Below are 16360 nucleotides of genomic sequence, written 5' to 3'. Positions count from 1 at the left end.
GAAAGCCAAAGCAAGAAATTGGACTTTATCCTGAAAGCAATAACGGGCAGTCCATTTGGGGTCCCCAGAACGTTTTCACAAGATTTTCACACTTACACAAGATTTTCATATGTATCACAAACATCTGTTGTAAAAAGGGACACCACCATTATCATTCTCTTTATTCTTCTCCTGAGGCAGTCCTCCAAAATCCCCACTGGCTCTCAACATAGGATCCTCTGAACCTTTGGAAGGGCCTCAGCCTAAAGTCCCTACAAGGTCTTCACAGAAGAGCCCCTGGAGATCCCCCCCCCCCCCCCATTTTATATTTGGAGGAACTAAGGTCCAAGAAGCACAGGAGGTGTCAGAACTAGAGCCAGGCAATACCCCTCCCACACACCCTTCCCTCGGGGAAGAAAGGCCCAGGATACCACAGATATCTGTGGACCCCTACCCAAACTGCCCATGGTCTCCCCCAAGGGGGGTTACCTTGTGACAGAGGCACGGAGGGGCCTTTGGTCAAGTCTCTCTTCTCACCCCACAGGGCTCTGCCTTCTCTGCTCTCTTCCCCCTAAGACCCGTGGAGCAGGTATAGGAGAGCACCAGACACAGGGCGAGCAGGCCTGGCTGTACCCTTCATAATGCAACACGTCACCCCCTTTCTGGACCTCAGTGCAGTTCAGTTTCCTTTAGGAATCTATAAAATGGAGATTGGCTTAGACCACTGGTTCACAAACTTTTAACAGAGAAAACTTTTTAAAAAAAACCCAAAGCTTACAAGGGAGCTCAATACATAAATAAAAGCACAGTTGTACTGGTTGAATTATGGGTGGGGGGGCCTCATATCCTTACCTGCACACCCAGGCAGCCCCCAGAGTACCTTCTGTCAACCCCTGGGGCTCTGTGGAGTAAGTCTGAAAAACACTGGTCCAGCAATTCCCCAGGGTTCTTTCCTACTTTAGGATGTTCAGTTTCAATGTTCAAGTGAAATAGTATGGCGGGCTCAGAACCTGTGTCTCCACTGAGAAAGGCCCCAGAAGCTTCTGCTGTCTGTCACATTCAGGCCAGGAAGAGTCAAGACCTACTCCCAACCCATGAGGCTGTGTCTAAGCCCTAATGTTTCCCTTGTCCTACAAACTCTTGAGGCCCATTCCCAGTCCCACCTCCTCAAGACTCTGGAACAACAAACACCATCTTTCGCCTGGAGAAATAATCCTGCTTGTCCCTGAAATTCCACCATTAGGAATTCATCCTTTTGGATGAAGTGCTTGCCACTTTCCCAAAAGGTGCATTCATCCCACACAGTTCTGGCTGAAGAGGTCATGAGGTCCATTCCTCCTCCTGAGAAGGAGAGGAATTACATCTTGGGCACTCGAGGTAGGCACAGTGACTGCAGGAGAAGGTGACAAACCTCACCCTCACTGCCACCTCCCCTGGATCCCTACACACAGCCATCATCACCCCCCACCCCCTGGCCACCTTTAAGCATGAAGCACTCAGAGAAAAGTTCCACTGTGTTCTTGCTTGGCCCAACTGGCCCAGCCTCCTCTTCCAGCCTTAGGAGCCTCGGACCTTCAGCCTTCACAAGTTACTTAGCTCCTCTGTGCTGACAAAAACATGGAATCCAGAGATGCCAGGAGGCAGAAAGAGGCCTCCCCTTTCCCAGAGTGCAGCTGATGAAGGCTAGAGGCAACCAGCAGGACGCACAAAAAGCCTCCCCCACTCAGTCCTCCTCCATGCCCTCCTCCAGCCACTTCAAATACTGCACATCTCCTTGGTCCATGAGAAGACTGAAGATCTCTGGGATTTCAAAAGGATGCACCAACCTTTAGAAAGAAAGCAGAGCCCTGTGAGTGACTATGATTAGAATCAGCCCATGCAATAAAACCTGACTGGCCAGCCTCACTCAAGGCCCTCTGCAACGTGCTGCAGCCCCCTGTCCAGGACTGTGGCCCACCACTCCCGAGCCTACGCTTCCCACCTGTCAGCAAGCAGTGAGTTGGACCACACGGCTTTAGAGTCTCACAGACATGGGTTCAAATTCTAAGTCTGCCCCTTACTAGCTACGTAACCATGGACAAATCACTTAATTTCTCTAAAGGCCCTACAAAAGAAGAGTTAAAAATAGCACCTACATGGCTGGACTGCTGAGAATTAAATGAGACGAGGTCTAGAGAGTGCTTATCTGGTACACTGACTGGTACTGTATGCATGCATTAAGCGTTAGCTACTGTCTTTATTACCATCCCACACTCGTCACTGTGCCTTCCCCAAACAATGCCCTGCCTCAATACCTCTGCATTTTCTTCCCCTCCTACAAAGTTCTCTCTGCTCCTGTTGATCAATCAAAAGCCTCTCTATCCCTCAAGGCCCAACTCAACCACTGACCTTTTCCAAGGGATCTTCCTTGACCAGCCAAACCAAAAGGAATCTCTCCCTTCTCCCCACTCTTTCACCCGGCCCTGAGCACACAATGCAAGTTCTCTTCACTTTCCAGACTGAAGTAACATGGGGCCTTGGGCCTCAGTTTCCCATCTGTCAAGTGGGGGTAATAATCATCCTCTTCTTTTTTGCTGAGTGAGGCCCTGTAAAATGCTCATGAGACAGCATGCTTAATAAATCACAACATATGTATAGGTGCTTAAAGATTTGGAGTCAGGTGGGTAATTTCATCCAGTGCCCAAGGATAATGAATTTTCTTAACTTATTCCATGGACACTTAGACCAGTATATATATTTTTATAAGCAGACAGATGAGTTCAGTGCATGTCTGAATACTGTATTCAGACATATAGAATAAGACATTTTTAACACTTTAGTAGTAAGAGCTGACACTGATACAGCACTTCAAGTTTACACTTCACATAGATTCATTCCAAAATGCATAACAACCCAAGGTACTAGTATGATCCCATTTTATAGACGGGGGAACTGAGGCACAGAAAGTCTAAGTAATTTGCATGCAATTATGCTACAACTGGCAAATGGAGAAGCCAGAATGTGACTCTGGCAATCAAGATTTGGGGTTCACCCTTTTAACCCTGAAGCTGTCCCTCACCAGTTAAGCTGTCATTTCTCAACAGTGCTGGTTCTACTAAGGGTGCCTTATTCCCACACCTCTGAGGGCCTTCTGTACTGCTAGACTTGAGACCTGGCTATAGCCATATATTCACAGAACCCTGAGTCCCTAAGAAGTGAAGAGGAAAAGGGTTTTTATCAGCAGATAGGTGCCTTGCATCCCTGGTTGCACATGCGAGTCAATCTGGGTGCTTTTGAAGAACACCATACTGATCCCCATTCCAGATGAATTAAGTTGGACTCTGAGCGATGGGGCCTAAATTGGTAATTTGAAAAATGTCCCCAAGTGACTACAGTAACCAGCATCCAGAACCACTGGTTTAGACCAGTGCTTCTCAAGTTTTTAATGTGCATAGGAATCATATGGAGATCTTGTTAAACTGTAGTCTGATTCGGTAGGTTTGGGGTGAGCATGAGATTCTGCAGTTCTAGCAAGCTTCTAGGTGATGCCAATTATTCCAAAAAGCACACTCTGCATGATTAGGATATAGACCAGTGGGTCTCAAGATGGGGTCCACTGACCCCTAGGGAACTCCAAGACTCTTTCAGGAGGTCCATGAGGCCAAAACTATTGTCACAATAATAGTAACTTTTAATTTATCTTTTCACTATGTTGACATTTGCACTGATGGTGCAAAAGCTACGATGGGTGAAACTGCTGGCACCTTAGCATGCTCAAGACAACGGCACCAAACTGTACTACTGATCACTGTATTCTCCCCCATCACCCACTTGCATTTTAAAAAAGTCAAATTTGGGGCTGGCCCCGCGGCGCAGCAGTTAAATGCACACGTTCCGCTTCGGTGGCCTAGGGTTCGCCAGTTCGGATCCCGGGTGCGGACATGGCACCACTTGGCACGCCATTCTTTGGCAGGCGTCCCACATATAAAATAGAGGAAGATGGGCACAGATGTTAGCTCAGGGCCAGTCTTCCTCAGCAAAAAGAGGACAATCGGCAGCAGATGCTAGCTCAGGGCTAATCGTCCTCAAAAAAAAATAAAGTTAAAAAAAAATTCTTTTAAAGTCAAATTCACTTAAGAACATCCATAATCAAGTGGTAAAAGTTACTAATTTTATTAAATTTTGACCCTTGAGTACGTCTTTTTAACATTCTATGTAACAAAATGGGAAGCACAAATAAAGCACTTCTGCTATATACGTGAGCTCAATGTTGTCTTAAACTTGTCTGACTGTGTGAGTCACAAGCTAAACGAGACGTGAGCACCATTTTACTTTCAAGCCTGAGCAACCATCTTTATCTGTCACTTTTGCAAATTATGGTTACTCAGGTTTGAGCATTAGGGTAGACATTTCTCACCTATGAACAAAGTAGGCCCATCATTCAAAGGAAAATTTACATCATTTCCTGTCAATGAAACAAGTCATGTTTTCAAGCAAAAACTAGAAGTTGGGAAAGCTTGAATTTATCACCAGAGCTTAAAAGTGTCCCAATACTTAAAGATGCTTCTGAGGAGATCCAGCTTTCTTACTAAGCCAGATTTTGCAAAAATGTAAAATGATGCCATTCTTCTCACTTTTTTGTTTTTTGGAAAATATGGTTACTTTCCATAAAAATGCATTATTTATGTTAATATATAACTGCATATATTACAGTTATACATGTTAATATATAGTATGTTATATATATTATGTTAATATATATTATGTTCACATATTATATTACTATATAGCTGTATTACTGTTATTTTAAATGAACTAAAAGTATTTTTTTAATTTCTGTTTTAATTTCTAATTAGTAACCACTGATGTAACCCACATAAACAAAGCTCTTTTGGGTCCTCAATAATTTTGAAAAGTATAAAGGGATCCTAAGACCAAAATTTTGAGAACTACTCGTTTAAACTAACTCATTCTAGCCTCTCATTTTATAGATGGAGAATCTGAGGGACAGGGACACGGTCATATGGGAGGCTGGTGACTATGCTCTAAGTCTCCTGCTTTTCATGCTCATTCACTTAGTCCCCAGCATGTCCCTGGCTGAGAAGAGATGTCAGCATTACCTGATGTAGCTGGACAGCATGTGTACCTTGGAAGTCTTTGTCTTTATCAACTGTAAAATGAAAAAAAAAAATCACTGCCTTAGGGCCTCAGCTTTGCAGCTGCTCATTCATCTGGCCATTCAGGAGACAGCATTCCTCCCCGGGCACCAGGCCCTGTCACTGGCTCACAAATGAACCTTGGGCATCTTATGTGGGGCAAGGAGCTCAATCAGTTGATCTTTGCTAATTTGTAACTGAAACCTAGGAATAAGGACTCGGTCTCACTCTTCCCCTATCAAGGCCCCATACCCCCATCCTCACTCACCAACAGGATCTGAGTGGCTTCTTCTATTTCTCCATTCCAAAAGTACCTGAAGAAGAGAACAAAACCAAATTATCATGCTCAGAAGATGGCCCCAGTGAAACGTCAAATCTGCCCCAACTAGGTGACTTACTAAGACGGAAACTTTAAAATCTTTCCGAGCCCATATAAAAAAGTCAAGAGTTGGTGAAGGCCCCACAGGTCACCTAGTCCAACCATTCTAATGCACGCTTCTAGCATCTGCCTGAACATTCCTGGAGGTGAGAGGCTCACCATCTCTTGAAGAAGTCCATCTACCTTTAAGGTTTTCACATGTGATGGTTTTTCTTCTAGTATGCCAACATCGACCTCCCAGTTGTTTTCCCCAACTTCCACATGAAGCACCACCTCAGGACAGCCCTGCAGAAACGCCTATGTTTTCTCTCTTGCAAACTGGGCATCTCCAGCTCTTTCAATGCACATCCTATACTCATGGCCTCCAGGTTCCTCCTCATCCTTTGGACTGGTGCTACTTTTATCACTGACTCTCAAAGTTGAGTGCCCACAAATGGATAATAAAAAAAGCACAGGAGACTTCATGAAGAAGTGAGCCTTATGAGATATGGAAACAGGTCCAAAAATTAGGTCCAAAAATTAAAAACAAAGTCAGTGATGATGTTTAGAAAAGAGTATAAGAACAGTACAGCATCATGGGAATGGAAAGAAATTTGGCTTAAGAATATACACATTGACCCAGGGCAAGTCTAAGACGACTGAGGCCATTGGCCCAGCCTCACAGAGCTGTGGTAAAAGGACCAATTACAAGGAAGGGTGGACACATGAAGGGACTGCTGGGCTGAAATCCTATTCTAGTTCCCAAGTACTGGTTCTCAGATTGGCTGTATGTGAATCACCTATACAACTTTTTGAAAATTCAGAGATCTCACTCTCAGTGAGATCTCACATGGAGCTTAGGAATCTAAAGCACAGCCAAACTTGGGAGCCATAGCTATGGATAATGTGAGCCACTGAAGGAATGACACCAGTTAAGGGGCCGGGGGGCACGCTTTCATTATACAGCACTTTCATGTTTTGACTTTTGGAGTAGACATTATTTCTCTCTCTCTTGTTTTTTTCCCCAGGGGAGGAAGAAGATGAGAAACAGGCTGATGAGAGAGATTAAGACATAAGATAAACCTGCCCAGAAGGTACTGGGATGCTGAAACATTGTGATCAGGGGAGTGGTGCAGACCAGCCTTAACTAAAGTGAAGATGTCAATGAAATGAAAGGCAGACAATCCACAGAAACAGCCTGTAAAATATGCTAAACTCTCAAATTTTTCCACAGAATCCAAAAGCAATGGAAATTATTTTCTTTGATATCCCTAGTTGGCCTTCTCAGAGATAGAATATCCAGTCTGACTTACTTGCTAACAGTAAGCTAACTGATTTAAACAAAGAATGTGCCAACAAGATTCACTCTTCCTAAAGTGTAGGGTTTTTTCTGTCTTCTCTATACATCACCTATTTTTGATTTTGTTGGATGACATAAACCCACTGGTTGATTTCCTTTGAATACAAATCAACAGTGAACTGATGATTAATTATATGACTTTGAGTTGTTCTCTGACAACTCCCCCTTAGTTCAGTGCTCTTTCCACCAGCCAGGACCTGAACTAGCACTCCCACCCCACTCCACGCACCATAGCAAAACTCACAGTGAGGATGCTTTGGGTAAGATGTTCACAGAGGCAGCCAGCTTCTTATCCAGTATAGCCCTAAAGCAAAGAGAGAGTGACAGTCACTGGGGCAAGTGTCCAGGATCTTAAAGAAGGGGCAGGGGACAGGAGCTCCTAGGAATTATCCAGGAAACCTGAGTTTAAGTAGATAATCATTTAGAATGCCCTCTCCCCTCAAACTAACACATTCCATAACCACCATACACAGAGCCTCTGAAGACAGAGCTGTTCTAAGTCCTTCCCTGGGTGGGGAGAGAAGTAGGGAAGCAGCTTTGAGAAGGCAGTTTTAAGGACAGGCCCAGTCAGGAATTACTACTGGACAGAAACAAGAAGAGCTGGATTCCATTCCTGGCCCTTTAGTAGGATGGCTGTGTGACCTATGCAAGTGTTCTCTTTCATTCCAGGAATAAGTATTTGAGCACCTATCCAGGATAGGCATGTCCCTCTCACTCAACCTGATTCTCCTGCTGTACAATGAGAGGAGTGCTTCAGTCAGTCTTTTCAGCGCCGAGAACTCGTTTTATTATGCCACCTTCTCCTGCTTTTATCTCTCAGACATGCGTCAGGCTGACACTCAGTGCTCGAGATCTGTAGATACCTGTGTGACCACACAGAACTGATACAACTACAAGTAAAAGCAAAAAAAGCATTATATCCTGTGTTTGTCTTTGGCAAATATAGGCTCTTTTCACCTTTTATTTTTGTAAAGCTTTCTAGCATAGCCCTAAGAGCACAATCATCAGCTTTGCAGATCTCTAAGTTGTTTTTTTGACAGACTACAAGTTGGAATTCCTGATCTGATAGTCTCTGATCCCTATGCAAAGCCCTGGTGAACACAATAAAATGTGCTTAAACTAGTACAGGTGTCACAGAACCAGGAGCATCACCAAGTCATTGATGCAAAGAAATGTTTCCAAGCATCAAAACCTCAAGCCCTCAGAATCAGGCAGACTCTGACAAAGCTTTCTCAGGTCTTAGGCAGCCAAGGGAACCCGGTCTCCGTTCTCTGAAGTGCTTGCACCCTGCCAAATAAACGCATCTGAGCCCTGCTCACTGATCCCTCCTTTCCTCAGCTGCTGCCAAGAGAACTGACCTACTTTCTCTTCCCTTGAGTTCCAGGCTGCACAATGCTCTATTTAAGGCTCCACATTAATGTGGCATTACCACCACCCTCATTCCCTTGGAAAGTTCCAGGAGCTAAATAAATCCCTGGCCATAAGGAGAGGCACATGGCACAAATCTGTTAAGCAACTGCTGCAAGTCTTGATCACTCAATCATCCGCTGAGGAATTACATTTTATTGGTTCTGAAGGTGGCATGCAAACACAGACAGCGAGTTCAACCTCTAGAAAAAATAACCCATTGCCTCCCAGGCCCTTTGCAATCTCTTTGCGAGTGTAAACTGGTCATGGCAACCTGTCCTTGGGCAGAAGACTGTAGAACTGTGGTGGACTGTGTTATTCAAAAAGCCCCTATGGCCAAATAAAAAGAGAGAGACAGGGAGACAGGGAGCAAGAGCAAGAGAGAACACACAAGCTGACAGATAAAAGACACACACACTCAAGGCCAGCAGCTCAGGCCCTCATGCTCCTCTGAGGAAAGCAGAGGATAGATGTGTAGTGCTGCTAGGGCCTCTAGAAATCGCAAGGTTCACAGACTAGGGGCTCACAGACCAGGTACATGGTTTGGCTCGCAAGGCATTTAAAAAAATCTTGACTTTGTTACCAATACTTACTATCCGGTAAATACAAATTATCATTCAAAAAATACAGATTATCTAGTCTCTCACCAAAAAATAAGTCTTATAACATGGGACCTGCAGTCCTACAAGGCCACATTTAGCTAGAGCTGAGCAGTGCTATAGGCATGACACATGCTTCTCAGGTCAACACAGTTTCCATTGCTCTTTCCTCTCAACACCTAGAAAGAATAAGGGCTGCTATCTACCACCAGCCTTCACCATTACACCCCAGCCCACTTGACTCATTTAAGTTACCTGCCTATAGCTATTTGTGTTTGTGACTCTGGCCTAATCCCATTCCCCCTCTACACATATAAGATTGAAGCCCAGAGAAAAAAGACTTGTCTAAGGTCATATGTGGTGTTGGCATCCAAGAGAACACTAGAATCCAGGTCTCATGATTCAAGATTCAGGATTTTCAGCCTGGCCCCAAAAGATTTTTCTAATTTAGAATGTGTCTGTCAACGAAGAGAGCTAAGAACATGGTCAGGAACCAGAACTGAACTGAACCAGAATGGAGAAGCAGCAGACGAAACTCTAAAGAACACTAAACTGGAGCTGAAAGACCTGGTCCCAGCACCAGTTCTGTAGCTAAAGCTGGGGTGCCTGCCAGCTAACATCTGTGAGGCCTTCCTCACCACGTAGCCAGTTACTCTCCTACAAATCCTGGGAACTAAACCTGTTTGCCTCTCTTCTATTGGAATCATTAATAAAAAATACTGGACAGAACAGGCTGAGGTGAGAGCTCCACAGCCACACCACTAAAGACTCCACTTTAGATTTCCAGTTCAGCTTGGTGGACTGAACACACACTACAGTCTCTCCTTTTACACCAAACCCTAGAAACGACAGAAAATATTTATTAATTAACCATGCCAGAACACAGTAAGGAGAAAGCTTTATATATCAGCAACTATGAGGAAGCCCCAAAGAATAAAAGGCAGCCCTGAGACAGGCATGGGCACGTGCAAGGGGACCACCACAGAAGATGTGAGCAACAGTCTGTATCCGGAGGGGGTGGGCACCAAAGCAGGCAAGAAATGGGAGGCAACCATCAAAGTAAATAGGTGGAATGCCACAGCTGGAGCAGGAGGACCCCCTAAATCTGTCATGGCCGAGGCAACAGTAATGGGGTGTTTGTCTCTAGGCAGAAGCTGTGAGAGTGGGAACTCTGGGTGAAAAGGCAAAACAGTGTCCTAGTGGCTGGTGACAGCCAAGGACAAAAGGGAGAATTCACGCCCAGAAGACCAGTTACTAGGCTACCCCAGCCAGTAGACTGTCCCCACAACCCACCCTCACACTGAAAACAGTGCTGCCTGACACCAATTCCTTGCAGCTGTTCCTGTAGCTCCCCACAAGCATAACTAAAAAGATGAGAGAGGTTACAATTAAGAATCACCAAGTATTTGAGGAAAGTCAATACCAAGAGAGACAAAAACTCAACAAACAAAAGAATTTAGATAAGATGAAAAACAGTTAATAAAACACTCAAAACCAAGATTTTAAAATAAGTATAATTACCTATACTTGAAAGTTGCTAGAAGAGTAGATCTTAAAAGTTCTCATGACAAAAAAAGGTAACTGAGGTGATGGATGTGTTAACTAATCCTATTTGGGTAATGATTTCACAATATGTATGTATATAAAATCATCGTGTTGCACACCTTAAACTTACACAATGTTATATGTCAACTATATTTCAATAAAGCTGGAAAAAAATAAAATTAAAATAATTAATATCCACAGAAAGATAATGCAAGGTAATTGCATCCACAAAATAAGATCAGATAATTATGAAACAAAAGCATTTGGTTGTTAAAAAAACAATTAGAAATCTTAAAAAGGAAAACTACAATCATTTAAATAAAAAACTCAATATAAGGGCTGAATAGCAAAATAGACACAGCTGAAAAACAAGTAAGAGAGAAGACTGGGCACAGAAATTCTCCCAGTATGCAGAATAAGGGAACAGAAAAATAAAGTTCAGTCATAAGAACAAATTCAACATCAACCTAAAAGGAGTTCGAGGAAAAGGACACAGAAAGAATAGAGAGAATATTTAACAAATTAATAGTTGAACATTGAGACAGAGAAAATCCTAAAAACTATCAGAGAGAAAAAGCATTACCTATAAAGGAGTGAGACCCCAATAAACACCAGGCTTCTCATCAGCAACCATGGATGCAAGAAGACAACAGAGACCTCTCTCCAAGCTCATGCTGATCTATTTACCTGTACCGGCCTTTCAACTGGTTAGAATACAGGCGTTTCCTCCCAATACCCAGCCTCACAGATGTCAGTTGAAGTTGTTCTCTGACAGGACCCAGAGTGGCTAATCCAGGGGTCCAGACAATTCAGCAGGGACCCTGGATATACCAGAAGCATCAGAAGGGATTTCAATTCCTAGCTGCTAAATACTATAGTCATATTTCTGAAGTAATCATAGGTTCTTTTAGATAAGAGCTATTCTCCAAAGGTAATATATTAATGAGGGAAAAATAGACACTCTGCTTGGGAGCAGAAAAGACAGAATTAAATGAAAGTTAACCTGTGACCAACGATTTGGAGGCTGTATGCCCACAAAGATCAGATTCAACATTTTAAAACACTTTAACTTTGTCTATCATCAAACTTCAAGAATGCTGAGTTGAGGAGCAAGACGAAAGGGGGCAAGGAGCCATATCCAATACCCTCCAGCCCCACTAACCCTCTTCAAAGCTACAGCTCTAAAGAGGAGGGAAGGGGGGAAATTCAGATACAACACACATTTACTGAGCATCTACTACATTCAAGTTACTGGGGTAAGGACTGTACGTATTTCATATCGTTTAATCTCACAACAATCCTGTGAGGTAGGTGGCATTATCCCATTTTATAATTTTAAAACTAAATTAGTTTAATTAAGCATTAAATTAATTAAGCTTAATTCTTAAACTAATTAAGCATTAAAACCAATGCTTACAAAAGGGAAGCAATTTGCCCAAGGTCACATGGTTAGAAAGTGGCAGGGCCAAGATTAAAACTTGATTACAAGTCCAGTGCTCTTTCTGCCACACCAGAGCTGCTTTCAGAAATTTGCCAAATACTTGGAACGGCCTCCTCCTCCTCACTTGTCACAGTGAGTGCCTCCAAGATTGGGCAAAGAGGTTACCTCCAAGGAGAAAGAGAGCTGGGCCAGGAATCAGACTTACACCCTCAGCCTGCAGGGTTCCACTGTTCTCTTACCTTAACATGTAGGGCGAGCTACCTATCTCCCTGGGCCTCACATCCCTTACATGCCCCCATGCGCCACTCAGCATTTTCACGATCTTCTGGGGGATCATTCAGTCATGCTCCTTACATCACCCCAAGCAGACAGCTGTGTAGTTCATCACTGGACAGACAGGGTTGTCAGGAGCAAAAGAAGGGCCCAAAAGTGACCCCTCTGGAGCATCCTGAGAGCCCCCCCAAGCCTCGTGAGGCAGCACATAAGCCCCTTCACCATACCTGGCAATATCTCTGGCAATTTGTTCGTTGGGACAGTTGACAAAGACGATGGAGTAAGTGCCGGAGACATAGCTGCCGGTGACAGTTGAATGGAGCTGCAGGCTAAGGGTCTTGAGCATAGGGTATGTGAGGAAAGAAGCTATCAGGATCTACATGATGGGAAAAGAAAAGCACAGGTCAGCAGTGACATGGCCAATTCACTATCTGCCAGTTCAAGCCGACTGGAACCAAGGCTGGGCATCATTTTTTCATCCCTATTCCCCATCCACAAAATAATTCCTGGGATCTGTACCGAGCTTTAGTGCTTAAACAAAGTTTTCATGCCTAGATATTTCATGCCTCTGCATTTTGCAGATGATAAAAAAACAGAGGCTCAGAAATCTAGAAACTTTCTCAAAATCACATAGCTCTTAATTGGTGAAGCCAGGAGAAGGACTCAAGTCTGGATGTCTTGAAATTCATTCTTATTGTACAAAATTGCTGGATAGACGTAACACCAACTGGCATCCACTGAACTGCCATCAACCTATGGAGATTATTATGAATGATAAACTCGGACATCTACTGATATTTCAGGGAGTTAGTTTCACCTTCACTCATTTGTAGATGTGCCAAGTGCTGTGGATAGCCTAGTGGAAAAGGTAGCCTAATTCTAAAGCAATATGACCTGTGCTACTGTAACTGAGAGCTGGGGGGGACCAAGAGGAAGGCTCTACTTGAGGGAGTAAGAAAAGGTTTCAAAGAGCAGGTACCCCCTCAGTTGGATCTGAAATAGTAAACAGGATTACAAAAGGAGAGGGAGGCACTCTAAGCAAACAATGCATACAAACTCAAGAGATACTTAAGGACAGATCAGATATCTAGTCTGCATGGGTCTTAATCTGTGGGTTAATCAGGAGGAAACGAGGCTGGCTGGAATTGTAAAGAAAAGGGTCAGGCTAAGGAGTCTGAGGTTTACACTCAAGCAACAGGGTACTTTTGGAGGTTTTTAAGTAGGAGAATAATAATATGGTCAAGCTGAGCAGAGTAATGGGAGGGAGGATGGGGAGTGACCAGAAGACAGTCTACTTCAAAGGCCCTTACAATGATCCAGGAAAAAGATATTAAGATCCTGAGCTAAGAAAATGGCAGTGACAATGTGAGAGGAAAAGACATTCAACATATAATTTGTCTTACTATTTTAATGATAAACATTTAAAATAAGAGGAAGTGAAAAGAACTGGAGAACATCTTCCATTCCAGGGTTCTCTGCTTGGAGGATATAATGGAGCCATTAATAGGGAGGGAGGCAAGTAGCAAGGAGTCCCACTGTGACTCAGGCAAGACTGAACAAGAGTGTGCTTCTCCTGCCTCCCAGCCCAGGACTCATGTCTTGCTCAAATAAACCTCTGTCCTCCCACTTCTATGACATTATCGCCTGGGCCCTGGCTCCTACTTCTTGGCAGGGCCTGAGTAGCGTTTTTATGTCTTTAGCTTCAGTTTGACTAGAGGCCTGTCTGGGTTGGGTTTCTCATTCCCTCCCACTACCTCCACCAACACCTACAATTCAACACACTAGTTCTCTGAACTAAACCAATGAAGCTTTTATTGTGCATATTTTTTAATGACAACTCAATCAGACTCTAGGAAAAAAACAAAAGCACAAGAGAGTAGGATTTAAATCCTAGTGCCAGTACTGCTAACTGCCTGTGGCCTTCGACAAGTTGCTTCTCCCTTCTGTAAATGTTATCTAGAAATTGGAGATCACGACACTTGTGCTGCCTACCTCAGAGTTGCCATGGGTTCAAACAAGATAGGAAAAACAATTTGTAATCACTAATTCAATAAGGGAAGGGACGGTCCCTTGCTCATCACTGTATCCCCACTGTAACACGGCACACAGCAGTTTCTCAATAAATACTTGTAGACTAGTGAATTAATCCACAAGCAAGACACTTGTTACTGAGACTAAGTAGGTCTCAATAAGTAGGGAAGTAAGTAGGGCTTTTTGGGTCACCCACTGTTAACAGTGCTTTTAGTAGAGAACTGGACATACTGGAACACTGTAAGGTGTCAACTACACGCAAAGTGGCTTCCAGCAAAGACTCTACACAAAAGGAGCAATGGCCTGTCCCCCAACCAAAAAGACCATTCCTAGGGAAGATCTGGGGCATTTCAGACAGCAGGTATCAGTGGAAAACAGAGCTAACAGGATTAAATATAAACTCACCTAAAATGTACTGAAACTCTTATATGAACTCATAGTCAAAATACTAAGAGGCAAATGGGCCCTCAGGTAGTATCTAAGACAACCCTTAATTTAACAGATAAGGTAACTGAAGCAGAACATACAGAAACTCTGTGTCAGAACCAAGACTTGAATCCAAGACTCCTGCCTCCCATTCTAGGCTCCCTGAACTGCAAGGAAAATTGACTAGGAATTGATCTAGTAGGGTCATTTCAGCTTCACTTAATCCAGTGGTTCTCAACTCAGGGCAATTTTGCCCCCCAGGGGACATGTGGCAATATCTGGAGAGAATTTTCACTGTCATGACTGGGGAGGAGATGCCATTGGCATTTAGCGGGGAGAGGCCAGTACTGCTGCTAAACATCCCTCTGTTGTACCATTGATCAAACTGAAATACAGACAATTGTTTACACATGGCTCCCGCATTGGACATGTGCTCTTCAGTCTCATTTACTTCTGTATTCCCAGCACTTTACAACCCCTGGCATGGAGTATGGACTTGAGAAACATTTGTGGACCATATCAACAAAGTATCGGCATGAAAGTTCAGTTTGGAACCAAGAGTGGACCACAATATGTGAGAAAGCAACATTATATGAATGCAAAATTGATGGAAAATACACACATCACAATATTCCCTAGGAGAGACATTATAATGGGAAAAGATCTACTATAATTTTTTTAAGTTTTTATAACATTTTCATAATTATGTCTTTTCCTGTATTTTTCTAATTTTATGTTCTTTTCAAACATTTTATGTATCTCTGGATTATTTCATGTTTCGTTTTGCCTCTTTCCTTTTTTTGTCCTGGAGTATTTGCAGAGCCTTTAGGAGGTTATGGTTGACTTTACAGTCTGTTAGGGAGAAGGGGCCTCAGAAACCACCTAGTGGTTCTATACTTGCCATCCTAGTTTTAAAGAATCCGTGAATACTCTGAAAGTGAATGCAACTTTCGTGTTTATCTATACATTTTCCTTGGGTGCAAATTCAGAACTTTCTCCCAAAAAATTCAAGAAAAATTACAATCCCAAAAAGGTTAAGGGCCACTCATTTGTGCCCATTTTTACAGATAAGGAAAATAAGGGAACAAAATTACCCAAAAAGTGAGCAGCAGAGCTGGGCTAGACCCCTGGGTACCACCACTGGAGACACTCTGTAGTCATTTCCAACTTTAACATTGTAAGATATTTCAGAAATGCAAAAAAAAAGCCCCCAGAAAAATACAGAAAAACAAGACCGTAACTGCAATACAAAGAGAAAAGGAATCTAGACGAGAACTCACTAGCAGACACCCCTTCCCCTCTCCGACCACCCTGGCAACGAAACACAGCCCAGTCACTCCTCCTCACAAGGTAACCTTCAGAACCACGCCACAATCTCCAAGACACCGGTGGTGTCGCCAGGGACTTTACCATCCACCCTCTACCTGCCTGCCCCCAGCTCAAAATCCCAGGAGCACTAAAGAGAAACTCGCCTTCTTCCCTCAGTCCTCAGACTAGAGGTTTGGGCTGAGGGGGTTCGTAGCGTCGGAGCGTGGGGCACTCACCAGGAGGCATATAAAGACAGAGGGCCGCGGGTAGCCTGGCAGAGGGCACCGTGAGCCCAGCTTGTCCATGGCGTCGCTGGTAATTGAGCAGCACAGCCCTGGGGATCTACAGCCCCAGGCTGAGCTGCCGACTGGTGGGCGGGCACTGAGGGCCTCAACTGCCCTCTCCCCTCACCACCTGCTGCTGGGCCCTCACCCCACCAGGCCCCAGACAGGCTAGCCGGAAGGAGGCAGTGCACCGGGCGGGGCAAGAGGGAGTAAT

At 43.9% G+C, this 16360-nt stretch overlaps 1 protein-coding gene across 4 annotated transcripts in view; it reads right to left on the bottom strand.

The window, feature by feature from the left end:
* The window catches only part of LOC124226796 (protein CutA homolog), a 22157-nt gene extending 5827 nt beyond the window's left edge, over window positions 1-16330 (bottom strand). For 3 of the 4 annotated variants that reach the window (XM_046640544.1, XM_046640535.1, XM_046640525.1), the window contains exons 1-5: window positions 16099-16330; window positions 12325-12473; window positions 7077-7136; window positions 5383-5428; window positions 5079-5128 (exon numbers count right to left, since the gene is read on the bottom strand). In XM_046640544.1, the coding sequence (XP_046496500.1) occupies window positions 5079-5128; window positions 5383-5428; window positions 7077-7136; window positions 12325-12473; window positions 16099-16167 (374 nt within the window). In that variant the 5' untranslated portion in view covers window positions 16168-16330. Of the gene's footprint in view, window positions 1-10; window positions 1806-5078; window positions 5129-5382; window positions 5429-7076; window positions 7137-12324; window positions 12474-16098 lie in introns of those variants that run through there. The other variant, XM_046640516.1, reaches the window with a different exon arrangement.
* Window positions 16331-16360: the final 30 nt, after the last annotated feature.

Source organism: Equus quagga, chromosome 1 (assembly GCF_021613505.1).
Source record: "Equus quagga isolate Etosha38 chromosome 1, UCLA_HA_Equagga_1.0, whole genome shotgun sequence".
Lineage (NCBI taxonomy): Eukaryota > Metazoa > Chordata > Mammalia > Perissodactyla > Equidae > Equus > Equus quagga.
Note: the sequence above shows the minus strand (reverse complement) of the source record. Positions and strands in the feature narration are given on the sequence as shown.